This window comes from Prionailurus bengalensis, chromosome D1 (assembly GCF_016509475.1).
Source record: "Prionailurus bengalensis isolate Pbe53 chromosome D1, Fcat_Pben_1.1_paternal_pri, whole genome shotgun sequence".
NCBI lineage: Eukaryota > Metazoa > Chordata > Mammalia > Carnivora > Felidae > Prionailurus > Prionailurus bengalensis.
The window spans coordinates 1,048,681-1,064,879 of record NC_057346.1 but is presented as its reverse complement, the minus strand read 5'-3'; the positions used below and the strand labels follow the sequence as shown (position 1 = coordinate 1,064,879).

Sequence of the window (16,199 nt, the reverse complement as noted above, 5' to 3'; positions counted from 1 at the left end):
TTTTTTAACATTTATTTATATTTGAGAGAAAGAGAGCATGAGCAGGGCAGGGACAGAGAAAGGGGGAGACAGAGGATTGGAAGCAGGCTCCAGGCTTCTAGCTGTCAGCACAGAGTTGGACGCGAGGCTCGAACTCAGGAACCCCGAGATCGTGACCTGAGCCGAGGTCAGATGCTTAACTGACTGAGTCACTCTGGCACCCCCAGCCCCACCGTGAAACCCTTTTTAATGTTGATGTTTTGACCACTTCCCATGAATTGCTCATGTTCTTAATGGCATCTCAAATGGGGAATCCTTTCCACAAGGTTTTTCATTGACTCTGCTCAGCTACAGCCTTAGGAAATATATTTCTTTCCTTTTTTAATTCCACTGTAGTTACTGCACGGTGTTATATTAGTTTCAGGTGTACAACATAGTGATTCAGCACGTCCATATATGACTCAGTGCGCAACATGAGCGTACTCTTGATCCCCTTGACGTAATGAAAGGTATTGCTTAAATAACAACACTTGAATGTAGAAATTACTCCTTGGTGTGTGGGTTGCAGGGTGGGTATAGTGTTGGCAGACATGAGAACATTGACCTCCTTGGACATGTGCATCACAGCTCTCAGATGACCAGATATCTTGTCAGTGAGCCCTGATGTTTTTATTTTTTTTTTTTTAAGATGCCATTTTTAAGTAGTCTTTATACCCAGCGTGGGGCTTGAACTCACAACCCTAAGTTCAACAACCCCAAGTTTAAGAGTCACACGCCCTACCCACTGAGCCAGTCAGGTGCCCTAGCACTGATATTTTTAAAGGAAACTATTCTTCTGAGCACAAGCTCTCAACCTCGGGCTTAAAATAATACAGCGTGGCCTTTGGGCCAGTAATTCACCAAAATGACCAACACAGAGGGAAAGAAGAGAGGCGCCCACTGCGTGTTCTCTGGCCTCCTAGAAAACGTGGCCGTGTCCCTGTAGCCACATATCTGTGAACCCAGGGGACGCTGTGGACGTGGAGGGAACGGGCTCCGGTGAAAGGAGCGCCCCCTGCAGGTGCCGCGGTGGCCACACCGGAAGTGTCTGCAGAGGCTCCCAGCATGCTCTTGGTACGGTGGCGAGCAGGCCGGTGATGGGCAGGATTCGGCCGAGAACTAGGGCACGTGGCGAGCCGCCGGCTTCCCGAAGCGCGGGAAGGAACGTGACTGGGAAGGAAGGAAGCCACGCGGCGAGGTGCTGGGGCTCAGCGGGGGCGCCGGCCTGGCCGGGGACCCCGTGGGAGGGCCTGAGCTGCTGGGGCCCGGGCCCTGGGAGTCCCCGCGCGGGCGGTGTGAAAAAACCAAAAACCTCTGGACTGTTAAAATATTAAAAATGAAAAGCTCGAGGGCTGCCGTAAATAACAGTGCGGTCATCGGGCTTTGTTGTTCCAACCGGGGCCCGGGTGGGGTAGCCGGGGTGGCACCTGCAGAGTGGCCCCTGGGCCCCGGGCCCCCGCGCGGTCGTCGCCGCCCTGGCCCTAGAGGGAGGGTCAGCCTGTCCTGGGAAGCCGGGCGCTGACCCGTCTCCGGCTAGGACATCCTGGGCGGGCCCTTCAGCGGGGGCCGTCTTGTCCACGCTGAAAATCTGTCGTTTAGTGTAGCTCCCTCAGGTGGGCCATCCAAGTGAGTCGGCGGCCTCTCTACCGGGTGGCTGCGCTGGGGCGTTGTGGAGACGGCCTCTGTCCCGAGGCCTCACGCACCCACCTGGCCAGTCTCGAGCTCTGCGGCTTCCTCACAAGTGCCCTGGGTGACACTTTGGCATAAGGGAGCGTCGTGGCTGGTCTGATCCTGTATTGGGACCTTTAGATCGTTGTCCACACTGGCAGTAAGGCCGCCTCACTCACTCTCTTACTCGTGTGCTCACCGGAGCCGCGCCTTCCACGTCTGTGTGGAACTTCTCTGCTCACAGCTCGCCGTTAGGCCGCAAGTGAGGCTTTCCTCACTAGGCCCAGTCACTTGTAGCGTTCGAGGCGAGTGGAGGCCTGAGACCCTTCTTTGCACTTCACCGCTTAGCGGCTGTCACGAGCAAGAATATCCTGTCCCCTTGAGGTCGTTCCAGCCGGACTGAGACTCAAGTGGACATGAGACGTGAGCAGAAGATCACATTTAATAACGTATGTATGAGGAAGCCACACAAACATACAGACTCCAGCAACACACACAGTGAGGTGTGCCCGTCATCCTGAACCAAGGGGGTGGGGGTCTGAGTCTTGAAGGAATGAGTCCTCGGGAAGAAGGAGGCGTTTGCCGGGCCACTCACACGATGGGCCTTGCTAGGCTCCTCCCTGTCCTCCATCCCTCATTCGTACTGGCGGCTCTCTGTGGTGACCGCTGGCTTCCTGGGGCAGGCCCGGCCCCTCATGGAGGTTGTTTGAGGTAGTTGAGGGCTGGTGGGGGTGGAAGAGCCTCTGCTAAATCTGCTGGTTCCTGATGGCTTTTAGCTCAAAATGGTCTTCATGCCGAAGTGGCCCCCCGTGGTGCAGCCTGCCCTGGGCCTATGCAAGGCTGTCGGTCTGCTTCCCATACCGTTGTGTCTCCGGGAAGAGGGAGAGACCAGAACGGCGGGTCAGGGCGGCAGTCAGAACACACACGCAGGTGTGGTTTGTGGCGCCCCAAAAGAATTAAAATAGGAACACCAAAGATAACTGGTGGCCATAACAAGTGTAATAACGCAAAAGCAGGACACGTTGCCACAATCACCAAAATGTGGCACAGACACGAAGTGAGCAAATGGTGTGGGGGAAACGGTGCTCGTTCGATGCAGGATTGCCATAAACCTTGAATTTGTTCTAAAAAAAATAATAAAGCGGTTGTAAGGTACAATAAAGGGAAGCACAAGAAGAGGTCAGCCTGCATCTCTTACAGGTTTTGGGAGTTCGTATAGAACACCATGTATCTTAACAGTCTCTTCAGTTGGTGGTCCCTGAGGTTAGAACACATCCTAAAAGCACTACGTTTTCACTCTCCCGTCCACGTTTTATATATTTGACATCATATTGTATGTCTTTTTATTTCGTATGCCTTCTAACTATTACAGATACGGTTTATTTTTACCCCTTTTGTTTTTTAACTTTCATGCCAGCTTTATTTTTTTTTTAATATTTATTTATTTTTTAGAGACAGAGCGTGAGTGGGGGAGGGCAGAGAGAGGGGGACACAGACTCCAAGGCAGGCTCCAGGCTCCGAGCTGTCAGCATGGAGCCTGACGCGGGCCTCGAACCCACGGACCGTGAGACCATGACCTGAGCCGAAGTGGGATGCTTAACCGACGGAGCCACCCAGGCGCCCCTCATGCCAGCTGTAGAAGTGGGTCATTCGCTGCCTTTATTATATGTGTGCTTTTGCCAGTGAGGTTTTTTTTCTTAATTTTCCTCTAGTTATGGCCTTTTCATTTCTCCTTTAAAAGGTCCCTTTAACAGAGGGACCTTTAACTCCTTTAAGTTTTCCTTGTATGGGAACTCCTTATCTTCCCTCAGTGCTAAGCGATAATATTGCTGGGTAGAGTGTTCTTGGTTGTAGGTTTTGTCTTTTTACTTTTTTTTTTATATTAGCCTTTTTTTAAAGCTACTTATTTTTGACAGAGAAAGAGAGAAAGAGTGCACAAGCAGGGGAGGGGCAGAGAGACAGGGAGATAGAGATCCAGAGCAGGCTCTGCACTGAGAGTGGAGAGCCCTGTGCGGGGCTCGAACTCACGAACTGCAAGATCATGGCCTAAGACAAAGTCAGACACTTAACTACTGAGCCACCCAGATGCTCCTGTAGGTTTTTTTTTTTCTTTTTTTCAACGTTTATTTATTTTTGGGACAGAGAGAGACAGAGCATGAACGGGGGAGGGGCAGAGAGAGAGGGAGACACAGAATCGGAAACAGGCTCCAGGCTCTGAGCCATCAGCCCAGAGCCTGACGCGGGGCTCGAACTCCCGGCCCGCAAGATCGTGACCTGGCTTAAGTCAGACGCTTAACTGACTGCGCCACCCAGGCGCCCCAGGTTTTTTTTTTTCTTAAGGCACTTTGAGTAGATGCCTCTCCCTTGTGACCTGAAAAGGTTGTGCTGAAAAATCAGCTGGTGGTCTTTGAAGGCTTCCCTTTTATGTGACTGGTTGCTTTACTGTTGCTACTTTGCAGCTCTTTCTGTCTTTGTGGACCTCTTTGGGTTTTTCTTGTTTGGGACTCTCTGTGCTTCCTGGGCCTGGACATCTCTGTCCTTCCCCAGGATAGAAAACATTATCCCTTCACGTACCTTTTCAGCCCTTCCTCTCTTCTCCTCCTGGTTCCCCTGTAATGTGAATGTTGGTATGCTTCGTGTCATTACAGATACCACGTCAACTTTCTGTATTTTAAAAATTCCTTTCTGTCGGGGCACCTGGGGGCTCAGTCGGTTAAGCGTCCTAAGTGTCCGCCTTCAGCTCAGGTCATGATCTCACGGCTCATGGGTTTGAGCCCCGCATCAGGCTCTGTGCTGACAGCTCAGCACCTGGAGCCTGCTTTCAATTGTGTTTCCCTCTCTCTCTGCCCCTCTCCCGCTCATTCTCTCTTTCTCTTTCTCCCTCTCAAAAATAAATAATAAACATTGAAAAAAATTTTAATTCCTTTTTGCTACAAATTAGATAAAATTCCTTTCTGCTGCTGAGCTTGGGTGATTCCCACCACTCAGTTTTCCAGATCTCGGATCATTTCTCTGCCTCCTCTGCTTTGCTGTTGATTCCTCTAGTGTGTTTCTCGTTTCAGTTATTGTAGTTTTTAGTTCTGATTGGTTCTTATAGTTTCTAATTCTTTGAAGTTCTCCATATGTTCATCCATTCTCCTAATTTGGGGGATTACCTTTTGACTCTCACTTTGAACCCTTTCTCAAATTGTTCATCTGTTTCATTTAGTTATTTTTCTTGAGGCTTTGTCTCATTCTTTTGCTTAGAACGTATTCCTGTGTGTCCTAATTTTGCCTTTGCATTCATCTCTTCTGTTAGGTAGATCAGGTATGTCTCCTGATCTCGAGGGAGTGGTCTTCTACAGAAGGCGTCCTGCAGGGCTCTGAGGCACAGTCTCCCCGGGCCACCACAACTGGGCACTCCAGGGATGTCCCCTGTGGGCCTCATGCACTGCCCCTCTTGTGGCTGAGTCATGACTGCTGCTGGTGAACTGGTGGGGCGGGACTTCCCCATCCCCCCGGCCGGAGCTGCTTTGGAGGGGGACAGGGGCTGGTCCTGTCTGAGGCGGCCCACTGAGTATGGCAGGGAGGTGCTTCGGAGGGGCCCCGGTCCCAGCTGAAGCTGCACCCCGGGAGTGGTGTGGGTGCCTGCCAGGGTGGGCAGTTTGGGCAAGGGGGCTCTGCGGGAACACTGGGATTACAGGAGTGACGCTCACACGGTGGGTGGGGGGTGTCGCAAGTGTCAGCAACTGGTGTTGGGTCAGCTAGGCAGAAGGAGAGCAAGAAAAGGTCCTCTGCTGGCCCTTCTGTTCCCAGCGACACTCCCACGAAGATGCCCGTGCTTGGACTTGGTACGACTTGTCTTGCGGCCTGTGGAACATACGGTCTATGCTAGAACACGTTCTCCGTGCTCTTGAGAAGAATGTGTATTTTGTTGTCAGACTGATTTGCATATGTCTCTTGGGTCCATCTGCTGTGGGACATTCAAACCTGCTACCTTAGTAATTACTGTTTCTCCTTTTGCCCCTTAGTTTTTTGCGTTACATATTCTGCAGCGTTTGGGTACATAAATAATTATAATCGTTGCTGCTTTTGAGAGAGCAAGAGCAGAGGAGAGGCGCAGAAGGAGAGAGAGAGAATCCCACGCAGGCTCCATGCTCTCAGCAAGTAGCTCGACTTGGGGCTCGATCCCATGGCCTGAGCCGAAATCAAGAGTCAGACGCTGAACTGACTGAGCCACCCGGGCACCCCAACGATTGTGACATCTTTTTGAGGGATTGGCTCCTTTATGATTACATCATGGCCTTGTCTGTGTATTCTTGGCACTTTCAGTTTAAAGTGTATTTTTGTGTCACTTAAGTGTAGCTACTACGAATTCTTCTGTTTACCATTGGCTTGAAATCTCTCCCATTCGTTCACTTCCAGTCGGTGTGTGTCTTCAGGGCTATAGTGAGTCTCTTGTAGGCGGCATGTCCTAGATCTTGTTTTTTTTGTGTGTTTGTTTTTAATCTATTCAGCCATTCTATGTCTTCTGATTGGAGAGTTTAGTGCATTTATATCAAAAGTAATTGTTCGTACGTAAGGATTTACTTTCGCGTTTTTGTTGATTTTTGGCTGTTTTGTAGATCCGTTGTTACTTTTTTCATATCCTGCTTTTCTGTGTTTGATGTTTTTTGGTGTTTGAATGCTTTGACTTCTAAATCATGTTCTTTTGTGTAATTAACTGTAGATTTTATCTCGTGGTTATTATGAAGCTTACATAAAATATTTTAAAATTTAACACCCTGTTTTAAGCTGATAACAACTTCAATAGAATTCCTAAGGTTGACACTTCTGCCTCTGGTCCCCCTTACACTTTAGATAATTAATGGTAGTTTATGGTTTTTTTATGTCGTGTAACTTGTAACACATCTTTGAACGTATGGGTATTTTCTTATCGAACTTGTAGAGTTCTAAATGAATTCTGTACCACCATTACCACAACAGTATCAGTGAGTTTTACACTACCTTTGTATGCTTTTGTGATAACTTTTGTTTTTATTTTTTTAAAACGTTTATTTTTGAGAGAGAAAGAGAGGATGAGCAGGGGAGGGGCAGAGAGAGAGGGAGACGGGGGATCCAAAGCAGACTCTGCATGACAGCAGAACGTACCGTGGGGCTTGAACTCACAAACCACGAGATCATGACCTGAGCCCGTCAGATGCTCAACCGGCTGAGCCACCCAGGTGCCCCAACAGCTTTTTTCCTCATCAATATTTGAGTGTATCCTCCCCTTCCTTCCCTGCCTGGAATACCCTTGTTGAGAAGCCTGCCTGTAACCCCATGGGCATTCCCTCATATCTGATTTTCTTTTCTCTTACTGCTTTAATGACATCGTTTTGTTTTGCTTTGTTTTTTAAGAAAAATCGTTCTTTGTCTTAGACTTTGACAACTTAGTCATAGGGTGTCTTGGCACAGCCCTATTCGTGTTTGACCTTTCGGGGCTCCTTGTGGCCTCACGAACCTGGACGTCTGTCTCCTGGGGTTTGGGAAGTTGGAAGCTAGTAATTTGTTCCTTTGGTGTGACGCTCACTCAGTTGTTCATGAGTCTGCGTGTGTAAGCAAGCAGTTGTCTTCTAGAGAGTCAGGTCTTCACCCGATGTGTCCGTTTGGGTTTGTGGACGCAGGCAGGTGGGCTTGCTCTTGGGGTCTGTGCGGTCGGCCGCAGAGAGATGGGCGGGACTGGTGGCTGGGTTCCCTGCCTGGGCGAGGCGGCATGGTGGGCACTGTGGCTGCCTGGACTGGGGTGGGGCTGGCCGTCCGGGCTGCCCACACTGTCTGGGCCATCCACGCTGTCTGCACCGTCTACACTGTCGGGGCCATCCGCACCAGCTCCTGAGCAGCCGGGGGCTGGGCTCTGAGCCAGTGTCTCTGCCGTGGGGGGCCGCCAGCTTTTCTGCAGGTCCGTTGACCCACCCGCCGTGCGCCGTGAGCAGCCCTGAGGACGGCCCGTGATGCGTGCTATGTGCGGTTTGTCTCCACGGCTGCACGGGCTGCAGGGGGAACAGCGCTGGAAGGGGTTGCGAGGGCGCGTGAGCAGAACGAGCTCCGGGGCCCACAGGGCTCGTGTCTGGATTCGGGGTGACTCTCTGGCTGAAGCGGGCCACCGGCTCTGTCCTGCGGGCTGACCCCCGTGTGCGCTGCTCTGCAGGCTCCAAGCGTTTTGCGGGCCTCCCTGGTGGGGCGGGGCGGGGCTGTGGCTCTGCTTTCCCACCGGGACAGGGCCGGGGCGAGCTTCCCGGCAGGCTGTCTGGGCAGGAAGGGGCCCGAGGCTGCACCCCACGGTGGACCGGCCTGGGCGGGGGCAGGCTGGGCTGCAAGGCCAGCAAGTGTCTTCATTTGAGGACCCGCAGAAGGCAGGGCTGCGGGGCACACGCTCCCTCGGCTCACCCCTGCCTGGGCGCTGCAGATGAGCAGGGTGGCTGCTGGGCCGGCCGGCTGGGCCCTGCGAGGGGGACGTATGTTTGCTAAGATCCCCGTTGGGCACAACCTGAGTGGGGGCTCCCGAAGAGGCACCTGCAGGATGGGGGAGCTGGATATGTGTCCCGGGTCCTCTCCCGCCTGGAGGGACCACGGGTACGGGGGCATCTGCCCGGTGCAGCGCTGGCCTGGAGGAGGGGCACTGCGATCACCCGTGGCCGCCTCCTACCTCCTGATGTGCTCTGTCTTCGGCCTCTGCCTCACGGTCTGGGACTCTGTCGCCACTGTCTCGGGTGTGAGTAGTTGTTGAGCGTGTGAATAGTGGTGGTTCTCGGGGTGGGGGGCACAGAAGCGTCCTGTGTCGCTGTCCAGCGCCCTCACTCTCGAGGACTTCTTACCCAATGCCGACGTGCAGTCCCTGCTGTTGGAATTTTTCCTCATCAACATGTACTGCTACGTAGTTTAGGAAAAGGAGTCGTACAAGTATTTTTTGAGTAAAAGTGTGGATTTCTAATGTGTTTAAAATGTGGACCTTGTTGACCTAGCTCCTTTTATTGACGAGAATCTCCTTTTTCACTGAGTAAAAGAACACGCGACTCCTGTGTCCAAGGAATCGGATGGGCTCGTGATACAGCTGCCAGACAGGATCCTTGACCTTTCCACAGTCATACCCTATGGTCATGAGAAACTCAGGAAGGACTGGCCAGTACCATGTGATGTGTGGTCTCCAGGGTCAGTGAGACCCCAGAATAAGGCACTACCTTTGCCAGACCGGAACAGCCCCTCCAGCCGATGACGCAGGGCGGGGTGGAAACTAAAGAACACTGTGGAATCTGCACCCTCAACCCCCGGGAAAGTAAACACTTACACCCTGCTACTTAGAGACAGATGGTATAGACTTAATCTGGATAGTGCCCATCAAGTGTCCTAACAGGCAAATGCAAGGGACTCCTCGGGGTATCGTTCTGGGGAGACCACAAGATTTAGGAAAAGATGTCGGCAGGAAACGTCACTTTGCCTTACTCGTAGGATTTATCTTTCCATGTGTTAAGCCCTGTCCTGATGCTCAGCTGTGTGATAGTCACTGTGTAAGCTCACGAGCACCCTACAGCTCTTGCCTGAACCCTCAGACTGAACGAGGAGAAAGTGTTGAGTGGTGCTTGTTGGCAGTTAAATGGACGATTCTAGGCATTCGCTTTCCTTGGAAGTGTCGCTGTGTGATCCAAATTTGGCGTGACTTCGTCCTTTCCGTCCACAGAGCTCCTGTTTCAGGGTCGAACAGTCTGGAGTGATTCTGTACCCAGGACACTGTGTAAGCGTCATCATGTTGGTGAGACTTGGCACCACACATACGGTCCGTGTGTCACTGTCTCTGCAAAGAGCGTAGCCTCCCTTCCTGCTGGGTCTCCTGGGGTTGCTGCTCCTAATCGAGGCTCCAGGTTCAACTTCTTAGACTAAGTGCTTCAGGTGCTAAATCCCTGTGAATTCAGGGAGTCTGGCCGCGTCGGAAACCTATGCCGGCTTGCCACCGAAACGTGCTGTGTGTAAGATGTAAAACTTGTGCTTAGTGCAGTGCTCTGATGGCAGCAGTCAGCTTGGCTTAAGTATGGTGACATGTGGCAGACAGGACAGGAGTTTCTGTTTCTGTGTTGGTTCGTTTTAGGAAATGTTTTTCTCAAGGCTGGAGTGGAAGATTCAGAGAGGGGTGCTGAAGATCATCTCCAAGAGAAAAGTCTAATTGTAGAAGCTTCCACTTGATTCTCCAGAACTTACCGTGTAACAGAACACTTCCTATGACTGTCCCGCAGGCACAAGCTGAAAAGTGCATTCTGGGGGTGCCCGGGCCGGTTAAGGGTCCAGCTTTGGCTCAGGTCATGATCTCATGGTTCATGGGTTTGAGCCCCACATGGGGCTCTGTGCTGACAGCTCAGAACCTGTTTGGGATTCTCTCTCTTTTCTCTCTCTCTCTTTCTCTCTCCCCCTCCCCCTCCCCCTCCCCCCCTCAGACTCTCTGTCAAAAATCAACATTTAAAAAAGTGCATTCTTGTAGAAAGACAATTTTTGAAAAGGATAAACCATAAACACTATTATGAAGAACCAGAATAAAACCAAGAAGGAAGTGGCCTCACCTGAGTTATTACTACTTTAGGGCTGGAATGAACAGAAGATCTCTTACAGTGTTGCCACCAGGGTGTCTGTGTGGATTGTGTTCCATCCGGGGAGAGGGACAGGCTGGTCTGGTCACTTGTCCGTCCGCCGTCCCTCAGCCCCACAGGGGGAGCCGGTGGCCCCTGTCATGGATGGTCGTGGATGGTGGTGGCCTTCGGTCCCTCCAGGACCCTCCATCGGCTCTGTGCTCACCCGTGAGCTGCGGCAAATGCGCTGTGTCCCCTGGAGTCGGTGAGTGGTCACGCCCGTGACCCACAGGGTGTTGGTCCTGCTCAGCAGGAGCATCTCCAGGGGGTCAGTTACCCTGGAGAGGCTTCCCCGTGAGCTCTTCCTGCGGCTTCTTGCAGGTGCAGCTGTGCGCCTTCTCCAGTCTTCACAGATAGGACGTCGCGTCCTGTTCCCGTCCTTTCGGCAGGATGTTTCCTGAAAACTGATGCCCTCCCTGCCCCTCCCCTGCGGCAGCCACCCTGTCCCCTCGCTCCCGGGCCATGGGGGCCTGGGCCCGCCTGACGCTCGCCCTAATCGGCAGAGGCCAGGGAACAACAGCTGAAGTGTGTGCAGTGAGCACGGCCACACTGGACACCAGACGTTGTCCTGCCCCGCACCGCCCACGGGCACGGTGACCAAGAAAGTGGGGGAGCGGACATGCCTACTCTGTCACCGGCGTCCCCAAGCACAGGACGGTCCCAGAGGTGCACGCCATGCATGCCCCAGAGAGCCGCCAAGGTCTCCAGGGACAAGTGTGCACCCAAGTTCACCGGGAAGAAGTGGGAACACACATCCTGCCCCGAGGAAGAGGGGGAGCGGGCAGCGAGCTGCGCAGGGAGAGCAGGGAGCCATGTCATCGGTGGAGAGGATGGAAGGATGCCCCTGTGTTCCCACCGCAGCCCGGAGGCCTCAAGGGGACCAGGACACAACCTTTTCTGGGGCTCCCTCCCCTGCGCACGGGCTGGTGTGGCATCAGACCGCAGATGCACGGCCCCTGACACACGCCTGCTGGTCCATAGTTGGCTACTCCCGTGGTGACAACCCGATGTCCTGGCCCAGGCTTGAGCCACCTGCCACCGCGTGATGGACAGGGTGTCCCCAGACCGATAGAAGTTTTCTCCCCGTGTCCGTCTTCACGGGTGAAGGATGCCCATCAAGACATGGGGATCAAACGGCCTGTGACACACGATGCCGCAAGCTCATTGGGTCTCATTTCTCACGCTGCAGGAAATTGGCCCTTGCTGTTACACAGCAGTGATGGAAGGGATCCCAGATCGTGGTGTGCATTATTGGTTGTGAACCTGCTGCTTTTTTCCATTTCTATGAAGTTAAAGACCATCTCAGTAACTTCCTGGAGACAGCTAAGACTCCTGAAGTCACCCCTTCAGGGAAAAAGTGGAAAGAACTTGATCCTGGGGAAACTTGCACCCAAGACGATGGTTTTACTTAGATAGGTTTTCCTGTTTGTAAAAAATCTGACTATTTGCCCTTTGTTAATGTGGTTCCCTGCAGAGCAGCTGACGGCAGGCGGGCAACCAACCAACTCGGCAGATCGGTGGGAATAGATTATAGCTGGTAGAAACTTGTGCCTTGGTGGGGGGGAGGGCATAAGTGTTAGTAGCCCTTAAGATAAGAATGGGGGAATGGGAAATAAAACAGGCATCTGATTTTAACCTGCAGGGGTTCTGTGAAAATTGACGGAGGCAAACTGTCAAGAGTGTAGCGATGCTTGGGAAACTCTTAGTTCACGAATGCATTTTTACTTAATTTTTTAAATGTTTAACCATTTTTTGAGAGAGAGAGCACAAGTGGGGGAGGGGCAGAGAGCTAGGGGGACAGAGGGTCCCAGGCAGGCTCGATGCCATCATTAGAGCCCGATGCAGAGCCGAAACTCGCCAACTGTGAGATCGTGACCTGAGCCAAAATCAGAGCTTCACCCCCAGGCGCCCCCACAATAGCATTTTTGAACTGTTGGCTCTGTTGACTGGTCCATCGGCCTTGCTTTTTCTTACCTTAGTTCAAAGCAGAAGAACTACGATGTGACCTGACGCATCTGTGTGCCTCAGTTTCCCTCTACTTAATGGGGTTGTAGTGCGGATTACGTGGGTGACTGTTCGTGTAAGTGCTGGCTCTTGTTCTGGCACACACACGGCGGTCGGGGGGCCGGGGTGGGGGTGGGGGGGGCGGGTCTGAGCTCTCAGAGGTCACCACAGACCCTCAGACTCTGCCTCCGGAACCCGGCTGGTCTTGGATCCAAGCCACCCGACGGTTCTGTGGCCCCTGATAGGCCCATGACGTTCCCTCGCCGCGTCCTCCGTGTGCCGGGCAGGGTGCCAGATACCGCGGGAGCCTGGGACCTGATGCAGGCAGTGCCCTTACCCTGCTGGAAACGTAAGTGAAAAGGCAGGAAAGAAATCGCCCTACCGAAAGGTGAGTGGGCGAAGTGCGGCCCCACAGGGAGCGCTCGGAACAGGAGAGGTGGCTTCCAGGTAGAGGGTCTGGAAGGTGGTCGCCCCTGAACTGGCGAGCGGACGTGCCTGTCAGAGACGCCTCCCGTGGGAAGAGGTGAGCACGGCGGTCGGGAGGAAGCGGGTCTGTGCCGCGGCCGTGTCTGTGCGCGCGTCCCCAGTGCGGATGGAGGCTGTAACCATGGCAACCACTGGGCTCTCAGGCCGGGCTTGTTACAGGTATCTCCCCTGTCCCCGAATTCCGCACGGTAACCGGGTGCGATGAGGAGCGTGGCCCTGCTTTAGAGGCGGGGTACGCGGGTTGGAAAGTGTGTGGCCGTTTGAGCGCCGGAGGCGTTAAGCGCACGAGCCTGTGACGCTCGGCTGCCTCTGCAGCGTCTCGAGTGCTCGATGGACAGAGGGTCAGACGCGTCACTATTGTCCTTCTTTCCATGGCTGCGTTTCCAACACGCAGGTTCTCTGCCACCTCCGGCGTTTGCCGGAAGCCCGTTCTGAGACGTGCCTGCCCGTGAAGGTGAACGCGGGTCGGAGCAGAGCTGCACGGTCAGGAGGGAGCCCTGCGAGCGGCCCCCTCGCCCTTTTCTGTATCACATCGGGGACCCGGGTGACCCAGTCAGCGTCGTTAGCGTGGGATTCAGGGTGCTGTGGGTCCCGGCTCCACTCCCTGGTGTCTCCCCGTCTGTGAGATGGCGGGAACAAATACTTAGGGAATACATAATAAACCGCTCACTGTTTTTGTAGTCACGTCCTCAGGGCTTCTAGATACACGGGGTCTTTGTTCGTGCCCTCGAGTGGTTCACATGCCTGTTTCAGCCTCTGCCTTGTGCGGAGACCCGACCGTCAGCCTTGCCTTGGTGTCGGCCGCCTTCCTGGGGCCCACGCGCCTCTCGGTCTGTGGCTTTGAATCAGCAGTCGGCCAGAAAAGCACATAACAGAAACTTGTTAGCAGAGTCTAAAATTAAAGCAGTTTTCTTTTCTTTTATAGGGACTGAGAGTTTTTTTTAATTTCAATTGATGCAAGTTTTTTTGTTTTTATCTTGTCACTACGGGCTTTGAAAAAACCGTTCAAGTTAATGTGGGTGCGCTTACTTAGATAGACCATCTAAAAGAGGATCTGCCCCCCCCATCTTCCCCTCCCAGTAATTCCCTAGAAATATTACTGGTGTGAATGCACCAAATGGGTATATACGTGCTGTTCTGCAGCTTGCTGGGAAACACTGATGTTTCTGCGTCGGCACAGTGTTGGATCTGCTGTGTGACCGAGCCCTGGAACGCGGTGACGGGAGGCTCGTCTCCGGGCTCCGTGGGTCAGGAGCTGGGCACTAGCACAGCCGGTGCTGACGAGTTAGCTTCAGGAGGCCGGGCTCAAGGGCCCACTTCCCAGGTGACTCCTCCGCTGGCCTCCAGCCCTCCGTTTCTCCTGGTGTAGCTCCAGCACCCTCACAAGAGGGGGTGCCTGCTTCCCCTGAAGCGAGCAGTCCCAGCGGTCGCTAAATCCTGGAGCACCAGGCAGGAGCTATCCTTCCTAAGACCTAGCCCGAGAAGTCACAGAGCGCCGCTCACTCTGCCCTCTGCTTGCTTAGAAGGAGGTCAGTGTCAGGCCTCCATTGGGGGAGGATGGGTTAGGGTTCACCTTGCAAAGGGATCAGAGAACCCACAGATGTGCATTAATCACATCAGTGTGTGTGGCTCCGTCCCCTCCTTGGTTACGTTTCACGGAATGGACGCACTGCGATTTTCTTAGCCCTTCCCTCATGGGTGCGTATCGTCTTGTAACAAGTGCCGCGCACACACACCCCTTTCCCCCGTGTGCCTTTCCTGGACGTGGGATGTTGGTCGGTGCTGGCTTCCCCGCGAAGGCCCGGGAGGATGGATCTCCTAACACTCAAGGGCTGGAACGCGTACGAACACATTTCACCTGTGAGCCTTGGAGTGAGCCGTTACATGTCATCACAGCATGGAAGCAGCACCGTGAAACGGCTCTCACGATAACGTAGTTAAATGTTGTGAGAAGGGAGGTGGAGGGGCAGATGGCAGCGTGACGAAATTGATGAACATAATGTTAAATACAGAAAACAGGAACGGAAAACAACTCCTGTGCCGAGTTACTCGCATAAAATTTGAGCGTGTAATACTACTGTATCACTTAGAAGTAAAATTACAAAGAAATCTGGGGCAAATTCAGGATTGTGCTTACTCTGGGGACCACAGCTTCCAGGAGTTTCTTAATCAGCAAATTTTTATTAATCAGGATAGTGAGAACACAGTGGTCTTATAATTCTTTGTACCTTTTTGTACATCTTTCAGTTTTAGTTACTTAGCTTTTTTTTTTTTTTGGCTTAAAAAATTAAGAGTTTCAATATTTACATTTTTTTAAATCTATGATCTTTTTTTTTTTAGATGTATTTATTTTGAGATAGAACAACTAGGGGGGAGGGACAAAGAGAAAGGGGAGAGAGTGAATTCCAATCAGGCTCCGAGCTGTTAGCACAGAACCCGACACGGGGCTCGAACCCACGAACCTGAGATCATGACCTGAGCCAAAGTGAAGAGTTGGCCACTTAACCAGCTGAGCCCCCCAGGCACTCCGGCGATCCTCTTGTTTTAGCTACAACTTTTGGTGTTAACTACCAATATTTGTTTTGTTTTGTTTTGTTTGAGAGAGAGACAGAGACAGGGCAAGCAGGAAAGGGGCAGAGAGAGAGGGAGACACAGAATCCAAAGCAGGCCCCAGGCTCCCAGCAGCCAGCACCGAGCCTGACACAGGCTCTGACCCACAAACTCTGAGATCACGACCTGAGCCAAAGTTGGACGCTAAACCGACCGAGCCACCCAGGCACCCCCAAGTATTTGTTCATTGATAGTGGTTTAGTGCAGTGAAGGTGGTGAGTGATAAAACAACTAAAGTATATACAGCGAACCTTCATCAGGAGACAGCAAGCAAACACGTGAAAAGGTCACCAGGCTTGGAGTCTGGTGACGCGGTGAGATTTGCTCACCGCCTCCTGCAGTGACGTGGGGCATTTCTCTGGCGTTGGGGTCCGTGTTCTCGCCTGTGGGTGGCAGGGGACAGCCCTGACTTTGAGAGGCACCTATGCACAGCGACTGGCGTGGGCTCCCACGGGCACCTGCCCCCCTGGTTCCGATACCACTCCCAGCACTTAAACAGATACGGGTCTTTCGTAACTGCAAAGTTGATGTTTTTCTTTAGTCTTAGGAGAAAAAAAACGCTCAGTATCAAATACCTTCTAACGCCTTCATACAGTGAAATACCGTTTGCTAACGGATACTGGACTATATGGTTGTCATCTCTGAAGATTTCTTTTTGCTGACATTTGAGCAGATAGTTTTTTTTGCTGAGTGACCATCTCTCTGTGGTGACGCTCCGAGCGAGTGTCTTTGGTGGCGCTCTGAGCTCTTTAATGACCGAATTCTCCTGTGGTAGCTGCT

The 16,199-nt window shown here is 52.7% G+C and overlaps 1 protein-coding gene across 2 annotated transcripts in view; it reads left to right on the top strand.

Annotated features, from left to right (window-relative positions):
* The window catches only part of TMEM123 (transmembrane protein 123), a 57,653-nt gene that overhangs the window by 23,260 nt on the left and 18,194 nt on the right, over positions 1–16,199 (top strand). The window contains exon 1 of one of the 2 annotated variants that reach the window (XM_043579177.1): positions 12,558–12,672. The exons of the other annotated variant lie outside the window; for it this stretch is intronic. Coding sequence (XP_043435112.1) covers positions 12,573–12,672 — 100 coding nt within the window. The 5' untranslated portion in view covers positions 12,558–12,572. Of the gene's footprint in view, positions 1–12,557; positions 12,673–16,199 lie in introns of those variants that run through there. 2 annotated transcript variants of the gene reach the window in all.